The sequence below is a fragment of the Crotalus tigris genome, unplaced genomic scaffold (assembly GCF_016545835.1).
Source record: "Crotalus tigris isolate CLP2741 ecotype Arizona unplaced genomic scaffold, ASM1654583v1 scf7180000020721.138464, whole genome shotgun sequence".
In the NCBI taxonomy this organism is placed as follows: Eukaryota; Metazoa; Chordata; class Lepidosauria; order Squamata; family Viperidae; genus Crotalus; species Crotalus tigris.
This window is the reverse complement of record NW_024098149.1, coordinates 81,339-99,922: the sequence shown is the minus strand read 5'-3', so window position 1 is coordinate 99,922 and position 18,584 is coordinate 81,339. Positions and strand designations below refer to the sequence as shown.

The 18,584-nt window shown below is 40.4% G+C and overlaps 1 protein-coding gene across 1 annotated transcript; it reads right to left on the bottom strand.

The window, feature by feature from the left end:
- Positions 1-11,168: 11,168 nt before the first annotated feature.
- Positions 11,169-16,013, bottom strand: DMRTA1 (DMRT like family A1). The gene is made up of 2 exons (XM_039368217.1): positions 15,091-16,013; positions 11,169-12,763 (listed from the first exon to the last, which is right to left on the bottom strand). The coding sequence occupies exons 1-2, from the start codon at positions 15,665-15,667 to the stop codon at positions 11,877-11,879; spliced, it is 1,464 nt and encodes a 487-aa protein (XP_039224151.1). The 5' UTR covers positions 15,668-16,013; the 3' UTR covers positions 11,169-11,876.
- Between the last annotated feature and the right edge of the window lie 2,571 nt (positions 16,014-18,584).

Genomic DNA, 18,584 nt, shown 5'->3' with positions numbered 1-18,584 from the left:
CAAGAGCAATATTGGTTTTGTCAGAAAAGAGAGTCCCAAATTAAATTGCATCCAAAAAGTTCCAAATTAAATTGCATTTAAGAACCTTGGGAAATGAATGGGTTGCTGACGTAAAGGATTTGTAATGGACCATAGGTTTTACACCCACTTCCCTGTTTCTAATTTAATCCTGTTTGGTAATGATTAAAAAAAAAAAAGTAGCAATCAAAAACTAGCTAATACCTGTGAAATGACTTGATGCTCTGAGGCCACTTTTTGGCACGCAGGTATCCACATCAGTGCTGTGACTCTTAGGGCATAAGCCAATAATTAACTACCTGTGACAGTTGGATTTCCTGGTTTCAGGACTGTTTGCATTATGAAAATAGGTTGGCTTAGTTGCCTCTGCCAGAGCTGCAGGATGCATCACAGAACTGGAGGTTATCCAGTAAGACATTTTATATGTAAAAGCCAGCAACGTGGCATTTTAAACAGGTGCATCATTTTCAAAACACCAGAGAATCGCATTTGCTTTCTTGCCAGAAGGTCTCTTAGGCATAACAGCTGAGGCCACAGATAAAATGGTGGCCATCTTCCACAAGTCGGCAATCTGTTCGTGCGCCATATGCTCAGTCTTGGGTGTGATTACAGTCCCAACCCGTCAGTTTCTTTTAATAAAAACGTATTTGTATTTCTGCAAACACTGGAATTCCCCTTGAGCCTGCTGTCATCTTTCATTCAGGTGCAGATGGTGTGTAAGCTAAACTACAAGAGTTGAAGGAATTTGCCATTAATAGAACCCAATATGGCAGGAAATCATAAGTCCAAGGATCTTGGACTCAGGCCACATGTGGAGCAGTTCCTTACCATTAGGTACAACCCCAGAAGGCTCTGGCTATGCAAGAGAGACCCCTAGGAATCCCCCAGTTTGGGGATCCCATCATCCCACCCCAAAGGTGGGGCCTCTCCTCACTCACAGTATGAGGGAGCAAGGCCACCACTGCAAGAATTGCTCTTCACCTGTTTGCCTGACCCTTCACTGTGAATAGTAAGAAGGCCTTCACCCTTGGCTTGCCCTGATTAAAGGATAACTTCATTGTCAGCCAAAGAGAGGATTCATTTTGCTTGGCCAAACCAGCAAGATGTATATAGGTAGTCCTTGACTTACAAGAGTTCATTTAGTGATTGTTTGGAGTTACAATGGCACTGAAAAAAGTGACTTATGACCATTTTTCACACTTACGACCATTGCAGCGTCCCCATAGTCACGGGATCAAATTTGGATGCTTGGCAACTGATTCATATTTATGACTGTTACAATGTCCCAGGGTCATGTGATCACCTTTCATCGGTGAGTATATGATTCGTTGATTCATCGCATCAACCAATTAGCATGCAGAACATGCATCTTTGATGTTGTACAAGTTCGACTTCCTGTTCTGTGCTTTGCATTCTGTGTCCCCTAGCCCAGGGGTAGGCAACCTTGGCTCTTTTATGACTCATGGACTTCAACTCCCAGAATTCCTGAGTCATAAAAGAGCCAAGGTTGCCTATCCCTGCTCTAGCCAGAACGTTAACATTCACAGAGGTATCAGTGCAACAGCTATACAATCGTCTTTGAATGACAGGCCCATATGTTCCCTCACATGCAGTGCCAGAGAAGTCTACTCAACTCTGCAGACTATAAATAGTCCTCAACCTTCCCACCATAACTGAGCCCAAAATTTCTGTTAAATGAAAAGTTGTTAAGTGAATTTTGCTCCATTTTGCATTGGTGTTTGCATTGGCCCTTCTATGGCTATCTGCAACCAATGCTTACCCATCTAGCTTTTGCAGTGTAGGTATGCAGTGATGGCTAGAGGCAGTTGCAGGCAAGTCAGAATCAACATGAATTCCTAATGTATGCATGAATGAGGCAACTTCTTTTGATCAAACTTCTGAAGGGAGGAATCTAAGCTCTAACATATCTGTGTCTTGATGGTAAACAAGATTCTGAGAATTCCGGAGACAAAATGTTCATTTGAGCCCATTCAGATTGATACTTCTGAGTATATCAGCTTGCATTACTAAATTTACTCTGCACCTAGTGCTTCCAAAAGTGGTAGACTTCAAATTCCATTATCCTCAGCCACACTCAGAAATTGTACGTATCAAACTCTCCCATGCTAGAAGAACACCAGTTCATTGGCATTTATATTTTTCTGTCATTTTTTATTAAAAATGATATTATTATCCAAGTGGACTTTGCCTTAAAACATGAAATGCAATTTAAATGCAATATTTAATTAAGTCACTTATAGCATATTTCCATATTCCAGCTTTTGTTAGTACTTTCTAGGACAAGGCTTTTCAACCAGTGGTACGGGTACCACCTATGGTACATTGGCACCTGGCAGGTGGTACGCGACCATCCTAGAAAAGTGGTAGCAGGGGAGGGGAATGAGATGAACCGGTGGCAGCACCACACAAGCCTGAGCGAGAGATGGCTGGAGCTGCAGGGCTCTCAGGGCTCAATGGAAGCACCAGGATCAGCGCCAGGCTCCAGCTGGAGCTCAGCACTGATCCTGGCGCTTCTGCTGAGCCCAGAAGAAGCACCAATCAGCTGGAATGTTGCAGCATCTCCAGGGTCTTGTGATTTACATTCAGATGCTTGGCAACTGATTCATATTTATGACGGTCACAGTGTCCCAGGGTCATGTGAAGTAACCAAAACCTGCTGCAACCACCCAGCAGACGGGGGGAATAAAAACTAAACACACCCCCACCCCAGCCCACTGCCAATCCTCAACAGAAATGCTCACAACAATGAAAACCTCAGACAGGAGGAAGAGCGCCACCAGGTGGGCAGGCAGGTGTATTGCTCGGCTATGGCTTGGGGGACACTTTTTTCAGTGCCATTGTAACTTCAAACAGTCACTAAGCGAACTGTTGTAAGTTGAGGACTACCTGTACTTCACTTTTTTTTTTTTTTGGTCATCAAGTTTTTGACATTTTGCTAGGCAACTGGTGGTACTTGGATATTGCCATATCCTAAAAGTGGTACAATGGGTGAAAAGGTTGAAAAGCCCTGTTCTAGGAGAGGCAGTGGACATCCCCATAAACTCTTGATGTCCAGGAACAATGAAAACAGCCAGCCCAATTTCACTCCCAGTTTGTTTATAGATGCTACATTTCAACTCTCTTTTTACTCAGTCTCAGCAGGGGTCCTCTGCTCTGATTACTTTTAATTGGGAGACCCAGGATACCAACCCCAAAAGACAATAATTTAGTTTGTTTAGCAGATAAGATTCCTAATGAGCAATTAAAATAATCAACACTCCAGGAATAATTTAGAACCAAGTAAGTGTCCCCTTGGAAATCATGTTTAGTTTTTGGCAGTTTTAGCAAAGAGAAAACTTACAGAAGCTCCCTGCTTTTTTTTTTTTTTATCTATGGCCATTGGGAGAAATATTCTTGCTGGTACTAGTGGTTTAATTGCAAAAGCACTAAGTCCTTCACCAACTTCATTGTCTTCACATGTATAATTACATTCTCCATTTGCTAGAAAAGAAGAAGCCGAGCTGGATTGGTTTAAACCAGGGGTCTTCAAACTCGGCCCTTTTATGACTCATGGACTTCAACTCCCAGAATTCCTCAGCCAGCGTGCCAAGCTACAGTTTAGGGCACGGGTGGGGAGCAATGGCCCTTTTATGACTTGTGGACTTCAACTCCCAGAATGCCCAAGATCTGTCATAACTTCAGATGGTCACTAAGCAATAGATCGAGGACTACCTATATGTACATGTATATCCAGATACTTTGATTGTAACTATTTTGAAATTTAGCAACAAACATGTTTATATAAAGGTGATGAAAAACCTATGCTGGCTTAGGAATTCTGGGAATCGAAGTCCACAAGTCATAAAACAGTCATTGTCACCCACCTCTGGCTTAGGGCCTCATAGTTTAATCAGGTCTCTCAGCATTTCAGATTTGTTTTATTTGTTACAGTTTTATTATAATTTCATATATGAAAATCTCCGTAAATTAAGCGATCCATGAGTCACTTAGCCCCCCCCCCCGATTTAAGATAAGTATTGTTTCTATATGCATTCACATCTTCTGTTTAAAAGGGATCCATCACTAGCTTGTTATGCACCATGGCAAATACAGTTGTTACACAGCTTTATTCTCTGTTTGCACTTAATGCCTCTACAGCTCTCCATAACATAAGCTCTACAACAGGGGTGTTAAACTGCCGATCCACGGGCTGGATGCATCATGCCGAAACCCCGCCCACCCTAGCTCCGGCAATGGGGAAAAAGTCGCAACACATCACGACAGGTCACGTGACGTTGTGAGTTTGACAACCCTGCTCTACACCTTCTCAACCAGAGCAACTTCAGGATGTGTGGACTTCAACTCCCAGAATTCCCCAGTCAATATTCTGAGAATTGAAGTCCACACATCTTAAAGTTACCAAATTGACAAAGATTGGCTTAAGACAGGGGTATCAAACTGCCAGCCTGTGAGCTGCATGCGTCACTAGGAAACTGCGCCCACCCCATTGCCGGCAATGGAGAAAAGGCTCCAATACGTTGTGCGACGTCATGTGACATCGCTAGTTTGACATGTCTGCCTTAAGGCTTCACCCTGTCTAAATCTAGTCCTCCAAAGGAGACAGTTTAATTTATCATGGCCTTATTCCAGGCCCCCCCCCTCCAAAAAAAACCCTAAGCTTCAGATCAATGTCTACTTGCTATGCACTTTGATGTAAATTTTGATATAGCTCTCATATTCTATACAACCCTTTGCTGTAGTTCAACAATTCTATCATAGAAACAAGGGTCTCCATCCAAATTATCCTACTGCACATGCAAGTTTTTGCAATAGAAGGGAGGATTCCCCCATGTCTAATCCTTGGCAATACCAAAGAAAGTAAGGGTTTTTGAAAGTTAGTAATATGGTTGTTGAGTGAATTGGGTTTCCCCGTTGACTAATCAGGTTACAAAAGGGGATCACATGGCCCCAGGACACTGCAACCGTCATAAAAATGAACCAGTTGTCAAGCACCCAAATGTAAATCAAATGACCATGGGGATGCTGCAACAGTCATAAGTCACTTTTTTCAGTGCCGTTGTAATTTTTTAACGGTCACTAAATGAACTGCTGTAAGTCGAGGACTATCTGCACAGTATTAAAAGGGGTTGAATAAGGGAAGCTTTTGGTTACCCAAATATAATTTATTATGAGAAAATTATAAGCGACAGAAATATTTTGAACATTGATGGGAAATTAAAAAGTTTTAAAAAGCGGGAAAATCAGGATATTGATTGAATAAATGGATTTTAAGTGCAAATGCAATTGAGATATCTTTTGGCTAGAAAAGAGATTATAAATCAATACTATCGATATTATGTATAATACCAGAAAAGTGTGATGAAGATGTCTATATTTAATTCTGTATGTATTATCAGTAACGAGAGTTGTATTTGCCCAGTGTGGAAAAATGCATACTATTGGAAGAAGAGAGGACCAAGGAAGCACTGGATGGTGTAGTATTGGACTAGACTGAACAAGTTAATTTGTACCACTGAATTACCAATAGTCCCAGACAACAAGTTGCTTATTAAATACTCATGATTGTAAAATTTGAAAATTAATAAAATAGGTGTAAAAAAAAGAAAAACGGCCATAAGTCACATTTTTCAGTGCCGTTGTAATTTTGAATAGTCACTAAACGAACTGTTGTAAGTCAAGGACTACTTGTACAGTATTTGAAGAATGGGAGAGAATTAAACTTCTCTGTTGTCTTACACCCAAATCAGGGATTCACATATAATAAACTTCACTTATCCTGTAATGTTATGCAGATATAAACTGCTTAGGCTGATTTCTCAACCTAATTGTTTCTTTACATACCAAATTATTTGGAGGCGTTGAGATGAACCCCTGGCCACAGCAAGGACAAATGCTCACTGTTTGGACCTATTTTAGTAATAATTTATGGTTCGGCCAAGGATGTTCCCATCCCAGGATATATCTCATCCCATCCATCTTAAGCATTGTCTTCCTTTTCTTCAATTTCTGTCAGTCTTGTCAAGCGTAACCCTGTTTTAAATCCATCATTTCTTTGTTTCTCATGCCCAAAAGTATGCAGCTTGAATTGCTGATCTCTCCTAGGGGAACAATATTTATTTCCTATTTTATCTGGTAGGGATGACCGACTTGGTTCTTACCGGAGTCTTGCGCTATTGCCAGTATTATTTCCAAATCCATAATTTAAAGGCCTCTTTGCTTTTTGCATTTTTCGTTCAGCATTTTCAGAGCAATATGTTGCCACCCCAAAGAACATGGCTTGAACTATTTTCATATTTAGTTGACAACCAGTTTTGCTGAATCTGGGTGCTATTCATTATCCCAAGGAAATATGTTCTTATATAACATGCTGTCAATCTACTGGAGTACTTGGATTTGATTATTTGTCAGTTTTATTACCAAAACTATAATATACAAAAAGAAGTGTATTGGCAGTAGCTTTTGATGAGCCAACTATCCATAAACATATCCGAGGGAGAGACTGCCAATTCTAAAACAGAAAAGGGAAATAGGGGAGAAATTCGAGCCTGGGAGAGAAAATAATAAGATTCAAAAGTTTAAATAATGTTTGGGAGTTGCCCAAAACCACAGTAGAAGGATTAGAAAAGATTCTAACTGAAACCAAGAGATTACTGGCATAGTTAACAAGCAACGGTCACAAAAGAAAGTGAAAATGTGTGGTTTCAAAAAAAGAAAAGAAAAATCTGGACCACATAAGTATCTCCTACCTGGTTAGCTCATTACTGGGTCTTATTTATAATGTGATAGATAAAAAAAAATGAATCGTTTTCTTGCTACAAGATCTCAGCTATTCAAAGGCGGCCATGTTACCTGTGGATTTACTATGCCAATGTTCCTGCTGCAAAATCATCTCATCTTCTAAATATATAGAGCAATCATCAATCTGGATGAAGCTCTAGCACAGGGGCCGGATGCGTCATGCCGAAACCGCACCCACCCCATTGCCAAACGTCATGACACATCACATGATGTTGCAAGTTTGACACCCCTGCTCTAGCAGGTCATAATGCTACTATTTACTGAAGGCCTTTTATGACATCTGTTTTTACCAGTATTCTGTATTTCCTCAGAATAAATACAGCCTAGCTGAAGTGTGTTAGATTTCTATCCAGACTTTTGCTCAGGAACGTAAGGTAGCACACACCAAAACACTCTATAAGTTGTTAAGAGAGTATAAACGTAAAGATTTTACTCTGCTAGTAGTTGCTGACTACAGGGGGTGATGCTCATCTCTGTTTCAAGGCCATTGAGCCAGTGTTGTCCAAAGACATTTCTGTGGTCATGTGGCCAGCATGACATCATGGAGTGTTGTTACCTTCCCACCGAAGCAGTACCTATTTATCTACTTGCATTTGCATGCTTTCAAACTGCTAAGTTGGCAGGAGCTGGGCCGAGGATGGGAGCTCACTCCATTGCATGGGGCTCGGGTCTTGAATCTGTGCTCTTGGCTTTCCAGCCGCCAAGCCCAGCATCTCAGCCACTGAGCCACTGTGCCACCGTTAAGACAGTGTGAATTAACATATTGTGTATGATAATTAACTATCTATTATTGTTAGTTAAATACATTTAGCTGTTTGCTAAATATTGAAAATGTTATTTGGAAAAACCCCAACCCCAACCCTAACCCAAGTCCCGACCCTAATCCAGACCCCTTATCCCTAACTCTATAAAAACCAATAAAATCTGTTCCCTAAAAAAAAGACAGTGTGACCCGCCCAAAATCAGCTGGTGAACCTCCATAACTGAGGATCAAAGAGAACATAGGTCTCAATACTACACCACATAAGTTCTTGTGAGGTCTCCCATCAGTGTTCCCTTTCTTGTGTTCCCAGAGGAAATTGTCCTACTGCAGTGCTGGCCTATTTAGGAAAGAAACTTGCTAAGCAAATCAAGCACAATGGGTACATTCAAACCACTATAAAAGTGAAGATCATCCACAGGACTTTATAGAGACTTTTAAGTTATGGTTCGATTGAGAAGCCCCAGCTCCAGATCTTAAAAAGAGCAATTGCACGCATCAATTTTTTTTCTCTCTCTCATTAGGGAAGATGTTGGCAGAAATAAGCTATCTGACAGCTTGCCTGGCTTTGATGAGGCCTTCACACCTCCAGGAAAAATGTGACTGTAAAGCAGGCAGTGCAGAATTAAGGAATATGCAAGGCTGGCAGGAGTTATTTGGATGTCATTGTTCCTTCCTTTGGCCAGGAGGGCTACAATGACTCCTAATTTGAGAGCTGGCTGTGCATTCCCCTTAGAAAGAGGAGGGGGGGAGGAGCTTCTGTTTTCTGATGTAAAAAAATCAAAAACAAAACCTACCAGGCAAGACTCTGGATTCAGTTTTGAGACAGTTCAGCTAGTGCTTAGTGAAATCCGTGCCTTATCTCTGCCAAGATAGGCTTTCAGTAGTTGACACAATATACAGTATGAGAAGCAAGAAAGGAGTGAGCAGGGAGACTGTGCTGCTGTTCCAGAAGATCTTTGTTTATTGCTTCCTCCGTAGGTTAGAAACCAAAGAAATCAGAAATGAGAATTTTATTTTCCAGTTCAATCCAGAATAGAAAGTTGGGGTAGCTCTTAAGATCATGTGTGTGCCTTTTATTAACAGACACTCAACTTTTCTCCTTCCAGTTAAATGATATTCAGAGTCATGGGTTATTTTGAGATCATTCATAGCCTGCATGCATCAATTGCTCTTATTGGCATGGAATTGAATGACATTAATGAGTGTACACAGACAGGAGTCCAAATTATTTTCTTAAGCATTAACAAAAAGTACATTAAACTTTGGGCTACAGTGGAATCCAGAGGTCAAGTTTGTAATTTTTTACTGGAGGTGTCCTGCACTCTTTCCAATTCTTTTCAGATAAAATTTAACTGAAGTAAAAAAAAAAATCCACATACCTTCTTGGAGAATAAAATGCTTGCTTACGGGCTGGGCTGAGCAATCCATCATTGTTTATCATTTCAGTGAATGCAAAATCTAGCTCTTAATACCGTAGTTTGATTACACACGGCTAAAATAAATGGGGGGGGGGAATGTCTGTTAAACCTGTAATGATCACAAGCAGCCACAAGATGGGGATGACTAACTTTGGAACCTTAATTCCATTGAAGAAATCTACAGAGCACTAGAAATAAAAGTTGACAAAATTAACGTTGAGCTAGCTAGTGAAGGAGCAAGGACAGTTAAGACCCATCCACAGATTTCTTAAAGATTTTATTATTTTATTTTAAATAAAATAATAAAATTTTAATAATTTTATTATTTATTATCTAGGGCTGGGCCACAAGCCCAAATTAACAACAAAAGCTTTCTAGATGAACCGCCCCAACCCCCCCCCCAACTCTTAAGAAGTTTACTCAGCCTCAGGTAATATAAACAAGGGGTTTCTTTGGGCATTAACAGAACATTGTTTGGGGTACTGAAGACAGACAAATCTTCAACGCTAATAAAACCTGTCTATAAATGCAAAAAGTAGCAGTTTTGTTAGGTAGACTGCAGTTATTGTTTTACTTAATCATTCTGTGCTTTTTAAAAAAGCTTGCTTTTAACCCATTTATAGTGTGGAAATTTGAAGTGGAAGACTGTAAAGGCCCATAAATCTACAGAACAGCTATCATCTTCCTACTGGTTAATTCATTATTTTACTAATCCACCTACTTATTACACATGGAACCCATTTATTCTCCCAAAACATCTATCATCCCTTGATTTGCATCCATGTGGCCAGTTCTAGCTTCAGAATCAGAAGTCCATCATGTGCCTACAGATCACACAGAACCAGCAGCCAACATGCTGGTAAGCCGGAAATGAAGGCTTCATATTCCAGAAATGATTTTTGAGAGTGTCATCTGTTTTTCTTTTCTCCTTCCACAAACAAAATGTCTAATCTAAAAAGAAAACCCTCCAAATTATGGTTTCTGACATTGTTTTCTGTCATGTAACACACAGTATTACACGTACTGTATGGTGTAACAGGCTGTATTCACATACCCTGTTACAGCATAATGTGTGGTTTGTTTGGTTTGGCTTGGTATGACTGCTTGGGAATTTCAAGATATGAGCAATTTGCTTTCCAGATACCTCGTGTTCTTATTTCCACTCTTAACCCTACTCTCCCAAAACAAGTTAAATTTGGTCTGTTTGCAACATTAGGAGGGGACAGTTACAGGGGAGGTTATGAGTGGGAATGTGAGCAGAATGTTTTCTAAGCCCACTCTTAATCTTGAGGTCCTCTCACCCAGAAAGACTAGACCATTGAAATCTCATCATATTTTGACCATATTTTTGGTAGAGCAATAGTTTGCACAGTGGGTGCTACAAGCCCCACATGGCTGGCAAGTTGGTTGTCACAGTCTTAGGTTAAAGCTTATTGCAAATAAATTTGTGGGTTATTTGATAAATCATTATTAAATAAGCCACTGTTTAGCGCAAACAAACCCTGGACTAGATTCACATGTTGCACGAAGCCATTTTGATTTAGCACATAGAATAACAGAATTGGAAGGGACCTTGGAGGTCATCTAGTCCAACCCACTGCTCAAGCAGGAGATCCTGGTACCATTTCAGACAAATGGCTGTCCGATCTCTTCTTGAAAGCCTCCGGTGATGCCGTTCCATTAGTTGATTGTTCTCACCATTACGAAATTTCTCCTTGGTTCTAGGCTGCTTCTCTCCTTGGTTAATTTCCATCCATTGTTTCTCAGCTTGCCTTTTGGTGCTTTGGAAAATAGTTTGACCCCCTCTTCTTTGGGGCAGCCCCTCAAATATTGGAACATGGCTATTCTGAAATCCCATACACCTTGTTTTCACTAGACCAGACATACCCAATTCCTGCAATTGTTCTTTGTACGTTTTAGCCTCTAGCCCCCTAATCATCTTTGTTGCTCTTCTCTGCACTCTTTCCAGAGTCTCAACTTATTTTTTATATTGTGGTGACATTGTGTGGACCTGGAGATTACAGGCTATTAAAAATCATGGTTTGAACAAACTATGACTTAGTATAATGCGTGGACCCAGCCACAGTACAACTGCAGTTGCCAGTAATGTAAAATAGTAAAGCAAAAAAAAAAGATTTTCCAGTCTTCGTTATTATTCATATATGTTAAGAGAAAAGTACATGAGCTTGAATCTCAATCACATTATTCTAAAGCATAATTCAGAATTATTTTTTAACCAGGCAATTCCTTCAAGTCTTCTATCCATATGCAAACACAATTATGGCATAATACCTTCAATCTAAACAGACTGCTTATATCCAAAATCCTTTACCAATTTTGTTACAACAATTGATCAGAGACATGTACTACCTATTTCAAGAACCGTTTCATTAAAAAAAATCAAGAGTCTATATTTGGAAAATTATTTCTTGATTTCAAACAACTACATTTCAAGTCAAAAAAGGAAATGTATCAAATATTTTGAAAATGTAAAAGACAATTCCACAGCTTTGATTTTCTGGAGTTTTTCACATTACTCTTGGATTTTCAATTTCCAGTTTCCAAGTGTCACCTTTTTTCTCTTCCAAAGATTCATATAATGTTCCATAGCAATTTTGCTTCTAATAATTTTTCACTGTTGACACTCCAGAAATCTCTCCATTTTCAAACTATTTTATGTCCAAGTTCAACTGATTTTTTTGGGAAAGAATCCTGTGGCAGCCTATGTTTTTTTATAATGAAGGATTTAATATTAATTTGCTCTTTATTGGATGTACATTTAAGAATCGGGCTCCACAACGAGTTATCAGCCCAACTGAACGAATTGGAATAAGAAAAAGTATGTTTTGATCAAAATTCTATTTGCGTTCTTCATTTAACCTAGTGTGCATCTTGGTACTGAAAAGCCTGTCTTCACTGGGTAAGTAAGATGCATCTTTGATCACTCCTGGAAAGGAAGAATCCACCACTGGATGAAAAGGAAAAGCGGGAAACAAGCCAGTCCTTAGGTATGGTGCCATCAATCCAGGCAAAGTTCTTCCTGGAGAAGAATAAGTCACTGTTAGAGGTCCAATTCCCAGTCTAGGGCTTAAGCCATAAAAATTCATCTCTCTTCTGGAAGAAGCCGAGCTGGTTTGAAGAGGAGCAAATGCTGATTTATTGCCAAGTGCTGCGACATCTACTCCGAGGCCAAAATCAGAAGATCTCTGGAAAGCACTGCATTCGGGCAAGACTGGAATTGTAAGCTCTCTGAATCCTGGCCTGTGTTCGCTGGCATTCAGGATCTGCTCTATAGCTTGGACTATGTCTCCTCTGCAGAGCTGCAGAACTCTTTCTAACCTGCTTGGTTTATGACTGGGAAAGACCTTTGTAAGAATATTAAGTGGGTCTCTGCGCTTGAAGGCACCATCAGTAGGAGGAGGAGGAGGAGGAAGAGGAGGAGGAGGAGGAGGAGGAGGAGGAGGAGGAGGGACGCTGGCATTACAGGGAACAAAATCCTTGGTACACTCGCTTTCATTTCCTGATTCCATGTCTGAAGAAGACAGAGAGGCTGGGCTGTCAGTTCCTTCTAAAGATTCATCAGGACCCGATAAAGATATCTCTTTGCTTAAAGCCTGCATCCCGGATGGTTTCTCTTGATTGCTTCCAGCAGCTTCAGGAGAAGATGTCAGAGAGGGTATAAGTAAAGGGACGACAGAACTGTCCGATTCACTGCAGTAAAAGCCGTACTTCTGAATCTTCTCTTCTAGTGGGGGAGAAAAATGCAGCCAAATATTCAAGTTATTACAATATATCTGATTATCTACTGCTTCCTCATATAAACACCCCTAAGGCCTCTGCATTGCTAGTTATGGAATCACATTTCTTATTATTCTACAGACACAATTCAGCACCATTGAAAAACTCTCACTCATCACTATTGTTGGTTTCATTCTCGAAGTATTCTACAGGATATGCTTACTTTTACTTCACCTACAACAAATTTCCCATAAACACCCAAGTTACTGTTAAGTGCCCAGGTCACAGATTACTATATGCATGACATATAATGTACATATCCTCTTTTCTGGGTACCTATTATGAATTTTTCAAGCAGGATTCTTCACTTGTGCAGAATGTGAAACGAACATATGCACTTACTGCAAAGTAGAAACATTGCAACATGTAAATGAAGACTCAATCATCCAGGCCAAAAATATCTAAGAAGGTTATAAATCATGGCAACTGGACCAAAGTTTATTAAACTGAGACATTTTGTTACTCATCCAAGTTAACTTCTTCAGTCAAAATGAAAATTTTTGGTTAAGCACAGAGTCAGAGTGTCATTGGAATGTACTAACTCTTGCCATGCTGACTGCAGGGGTTACTCCAAAATTGCAACAGTACAACATGGAAATCATAAAATGGAAGCAATATCCCCATAGGATAGTCTTCATGTGTGAAGTTGGTCCTAAATGCTTAAAACCCACAGACTGTATATGAAAACAGATTAATTGTATTTGGATAATATGCTTTTTGTCATCCATAAAGAAGAAAATAACACTGCCATGCTTTTCCCAAACAACTTGTTTCTTTGCCTCCTGCCACAGATTTCCTACAAGCACAAGCTGATCTTCAGGAAGATCATTTAAATTAAGGATAGCAGTAAAAGAAAACTGTAATTCCCATTACCTTTTAACAGAGCTTTCCCAAGACAATTTCTCGGTGTTTTGTATCTTTATGTACTACAATTGCCCATACAAAGAACAGCTCATAGATTTAGTTCATTTGCCTTGGAACAAGCAACATACTCTAGTTTGGTAGCATCCATGCAATGCCAAATGCTTGCAACATTAATAATACCTTTGTATAATTTTTAGAAGCACTGTCTATTTTTCCAAGCATTATTATTTTCCTTAAAATATAAGCAAATGGCCAACCTGCCACACCTATGATTAGAAAATGAAACTCTTTTAGTTCTTCAATAATCCATGTTATGGAACATGATGAAAAAGACACAATCTTAACACATTCTGGGAAGTGTCACTAATACTTATCAGCGTAGATGTGTTTGAGATGGAAGAAGAGCTATAATGCTATTAAAAACAGACTTTTTAGCATCTTTTGAGCCTAAAAAGAGAGATCATATTCTTTCTTTTGTAAATTATTATGCCAACAAAACTCATTTAGGTGAACGGATCTTACAGAGATCAATAGATTCTATCTACAGCTCCTTTTTAGTTCCAACAATATACAATGTTAAGCTGTGATTCTTTTTCCTTCCTTCCTTCCTTCCTTCCTTCCTTCCTTCCTTCCTTCCTTCCTTCCTTCCTTCCTTCCCCTCCCTCCCTCCCTCCCTCCCTTCTGTTCTCCTTTTTCTCCTTTCTTTCTTTTTCTTTCTTCTTTCTTTCAGCATAGAACATCCACTATATTTGGTGTCCCACAAGATTCTATCCTAATCTCATGAAACTGCTGATGGAGGTCACCTGAAACTCAAGTGGGATACCATTAGTACATTGATGGCATCCAGTTCTGCAGCTATTTGTCATCAAGAAACCCCCAGAAAATTTCTACTTTACAATCTAACAAAACTATTACCAGTTATAATTATATCCTAAATAAATAAGTAATTAATAATCTTCATAATCTAAAAAGAATTTGAGCTGCACACTCATCTATAAAGTAACTCACACTCATGACCTGAGGATTATTAAGAACAAAAAAGAAAATGTGATTCAATTAGTCCTATCCCAAAATGCTCAAAGCACACCATCACCATTCTCAGTGATCTCCCTCTGATCTCTGCCGTGAAGAAATCTAAAACTTAAGAAGTCGGAGGAAAAAAACAGTAGTTCCCCTTTGCCCCAAGAGCTGTTTAATTATAATTATAATAATCCTCGATTATTCATCACTCAGACATGAATGAGCACTTGCGAACTATATTGACTGAAACGCCATCAATTTCCCATCTCTTTCTTAAAACCCTGGCAAATCCTTAGCTCGAATTAGCCACGGTTGATTGAGTTAGGAGGTTTTCTTGTGGCCCCATCACTTTTTACTGAAATTAACCCCAAATATCAAGGGGAATCCCACCTCTTCGCCCGCGCTGGAACTCCGGGCAGTAACTCTTGGGAGCCGGCTCGCTTTCAGCTCTGGCGCCGCCGGCAGCCTGCCTCTCCGGGCTCAGGCGGACCGCAACAGGCGTCCGCTTCTGCTGCTGATTGGGGTGAGTCCCGCCTCCGCTCCGCGCGTCGATCTCCTCCTGCGCTTGCTGCCTGCGCAGCGCCACCTGGGCGGCCATCACGCGCTGCCGCTCCGCGATGAGCGCGCACTTCACACACGCACAGTCCCGCCAGCGGCAGAAGCGCTTGTGGCCCTTCAGCGCCGACACCACGCCGTGGTTGCGGCAGCGGGCGCACTTCGGCGTGCGCGGGTAACACACGCCGCGCTCCAGCCCCACCGCCGCCTGCGCGTAGCAGCTGGAAGGATTTCCCGCCGAGGCGGCGGCTGCGGCGGCCGCGGCAGCTGCGGCGGCCGCGGCGCGCATGAAGAAGCTGGGAGGGCGAAGGAAGGTGGGCGGCATAGGGACCGCCGCCCCTGCTGGGGGTGCTCTGGGCATCGAAACGGACAGCCCCGGCGGGGGCAGAAGCGGCGGGTTGCTCGTCGCCATGAGTCCGTGGACCGGGAGCAGCGCTCGGTTGCTCCTTCAAAGGCGCGTCTTCGGGCGAGGGCAGCCTTTGCGCGACTGTGATCGGACGCTGACACCCGCAGACCCCGAGAGTGGCTGGCGGGGTGTCCGCCCACTTGAGAGCAAGGAGACGCCCACCAAGACCGAAGTGGCCGGGATCTAACTCTCGGGACGAGTTGGAAGTTTGTGTTTGTATGGGTTGGTTGCACCACTACTGTACACTTAGAGAGGTGCCAAGAAACACCTCCACTTTTTAGGCTCGGAAATACATGTATGTGTGAAAGCATTCGGGAACTGCCGCTTTTATTTATTTATTTTGCTTTCCCGCCTTCCAACACCAACACGTGTCAGGGACGTGAGCCTGCGTTCAGACGCACACAGATCTCGGTAAAAAGCAGTGGCTCGCCAAACTTAAACAAAAAATGCCAGCACAATTGGCAACTTTTTGCTCCCGCTATTATTTGAAGAAAGACACTTGGCATGCCCTCCAGCATCAGATATAATTCACTTTGCCAACTGTGATTATGTTATGCCACCCTTATCTCCTAAGAATAAGCAAGATTTATTAGAAGAGAATAGCTAATCCCCAAAGAATGTCAAAGCACCTTGAAGCTTAATAAAATCTATAAGGTTATTAAACCATAATAAATATTTAGCCTATTTATTGCTACCAGATAATAACGTGGCAGAAAAGAATGGTTCTCCACTCACTTCAGCTAGAAAAAGATGTAAGGTCAAAGCAAATATAAAAGTTTACACTTCATGTGCCATAAATTGAAGGGCAAATACTGTATGTAAAATATTCACCGTACACGAAGATCAACAATTTAATATTAAATATAGAAGGATAAACTCAGTGAATTCGGTCTTAAAAAAATTCAAAACTATGACAGTCTCAGTATTCAAACAATACATAGGACGAATGTTAACCAAGAAACACACTCCACTTTTTACTCTCTGACAGATATGCAGCTGGAAAAGCATCAGAAGTTAGGTGACCACTAAAATATTTCATGTTCCTATTTCATATTCATGAGTAAAAATGTACCTGATTCAGAATCAAAATGTATAATGAGCTAAAGATGTAGTGGTCTTTTCATCAACCAAAAGTATTGCAATCTGCAATCTTAATATTTGCCCTTGCAGTTGTTTGAGATCTAGGTGGTGGGGGATGTTTGTAGGGACACCACAAAAAGGCTGAATACCTCCTCCACTTAGGTTCTGGGTTCTTCCTGGCCCAGCACTCTAGCTGCTTTCAACCAAAACAGCAATAGCAGCACATAAAATGTAATTCCAAGTTATAACTTGGGTTTCATTGATAATCTAGGTACTTTTGCCTGGTGCCCATCACAGTCACAGTCAGTTCAGTAGGTGTTGTAAGGGAACAAGTCTTGTGTATTGAGCTGTATCTATCTTCCCATCATGTTGAAGAACTGTTATGAAAAATATTGCATTACACTCAATGTTAAAGTCTCCCCCCCCCCTCTAATTTCTAAAGAAAGCTATAAATCTAGTTGCCATGTAATATTAACTGGTATCATCCTTCAGAAAAGACGTGAAGAACATCTGAACTGCTTTTAAGAATCATCTTTGAGTTTTGGTTCTAATTTTAATCATGTTGTAATTACTGTGTGCTGTTTGTATATTTTTTTCTATTGGTATTATCATTTATAGGATTCATGGTTGTCTTGCTGCTCAAATAGAAATGTGGGCTATTAATTAAAGTTATGTTCAAGAAACACAAAATCCACATAAAGCTTGGCTGATCAAACTTTCTACATACAACAATACTAAGAGTGACAAATTGGTTGTTTTATGTGGTGATCCTTCCTTGTAGGATTTGTTAAGTCGCTCCTCTTGCAAACATACAAATCCAGGAGACATACAGCAATGAAGAGCGAATTACATTAAAACAGAGGCCCAACAAAAAGAAACTGCAACCAAATACACAGCTGGAACTTTATGCAGGTTACATTTAATTCTGGTCATTTTTGAAAGGCAGTATTAAACAGAATTGATGGATGCATGGAGATTGGAAATATTTTTTTACAAGATCAAACACAATATCTACCAAGTATGCTTTATGCAAATTTAATATAAAATAATTGGTTTTAGTGATCTTTAAAATCTAACATTTGATTCTTGACTTATAATTGCATTTATAAATTCATTATCCCTGAAACTTTCTTTGTGATCTAGTACTTTGTGGGTTTTTTTCCAGCAGTGTCTTATTATAACAGTGGAATGATTTAATGTGAAATTACTGATGTTTAATAATCAGATTCCCAGCTCAATATGTGAATCCAGCCAGTTCTGGCCAAAGAGAATAGTATCTAGTGCAGATAAATAATATAAAACACATTGAGCCTTACTGAATCAGGCTAGTATGTACATGCACTAACAGCTAGTTTCCAATTTTGATCAACCCATGATTTCATTTCTTGCCCAGCATGAATGTAAAGACATTTGTCTTCTACTAAGCCACCACATTGTATTCTATATCTATGTTTAAAACAGCACACTTCAAACAACCTAGTATTCCAGATGTGGTCTTACTAGGGTTTTATAAAACGGTACTAATACCTCGCGTGATCTTGGTTCTATGCCTCTGTTTATACAACCCAGGATTGTATTAGCTTTTTTTGGTTGCTGCTGCACACTGCTGGCTCATAGTCAAGTGATCGTCCACTAAGACTCCAAGGTCCCTCTCACAGTGACTGTTTTTAAGCCAGGTCTCGCCCAATCTGTATTTGTACCTTTGGTTTTTCCTGCCTAAATGTAAGACTTTGCTTTTGTCTACATTGAAACTCATTTTGTTGAATAGGGCCCATTGTTTAAGTTTGTCAAGATCTTTTTGGATCCTGAGTTTGTCTTCTGGGGTGTTGGCTACTCCTGTCAG

Excerpts from the sequence above, each read along its gene's own strand:
- DMRTA1 (XM_039368217.1), bottom strand. The coding sequence starts at position 15,667 with ATGGCGACGAGCAACCCGCCGCTTCTGCCCCCGCCGGGGCTGTCCGTT. Across the intron at positions 12,764-15,090 it reads GTTCCAGCGCGGGCGAAGAG|AAGAGAAGATTCAGAAGTAC; the intron begins GTGGGATTCCCC and ends CTCCCCCACTAG.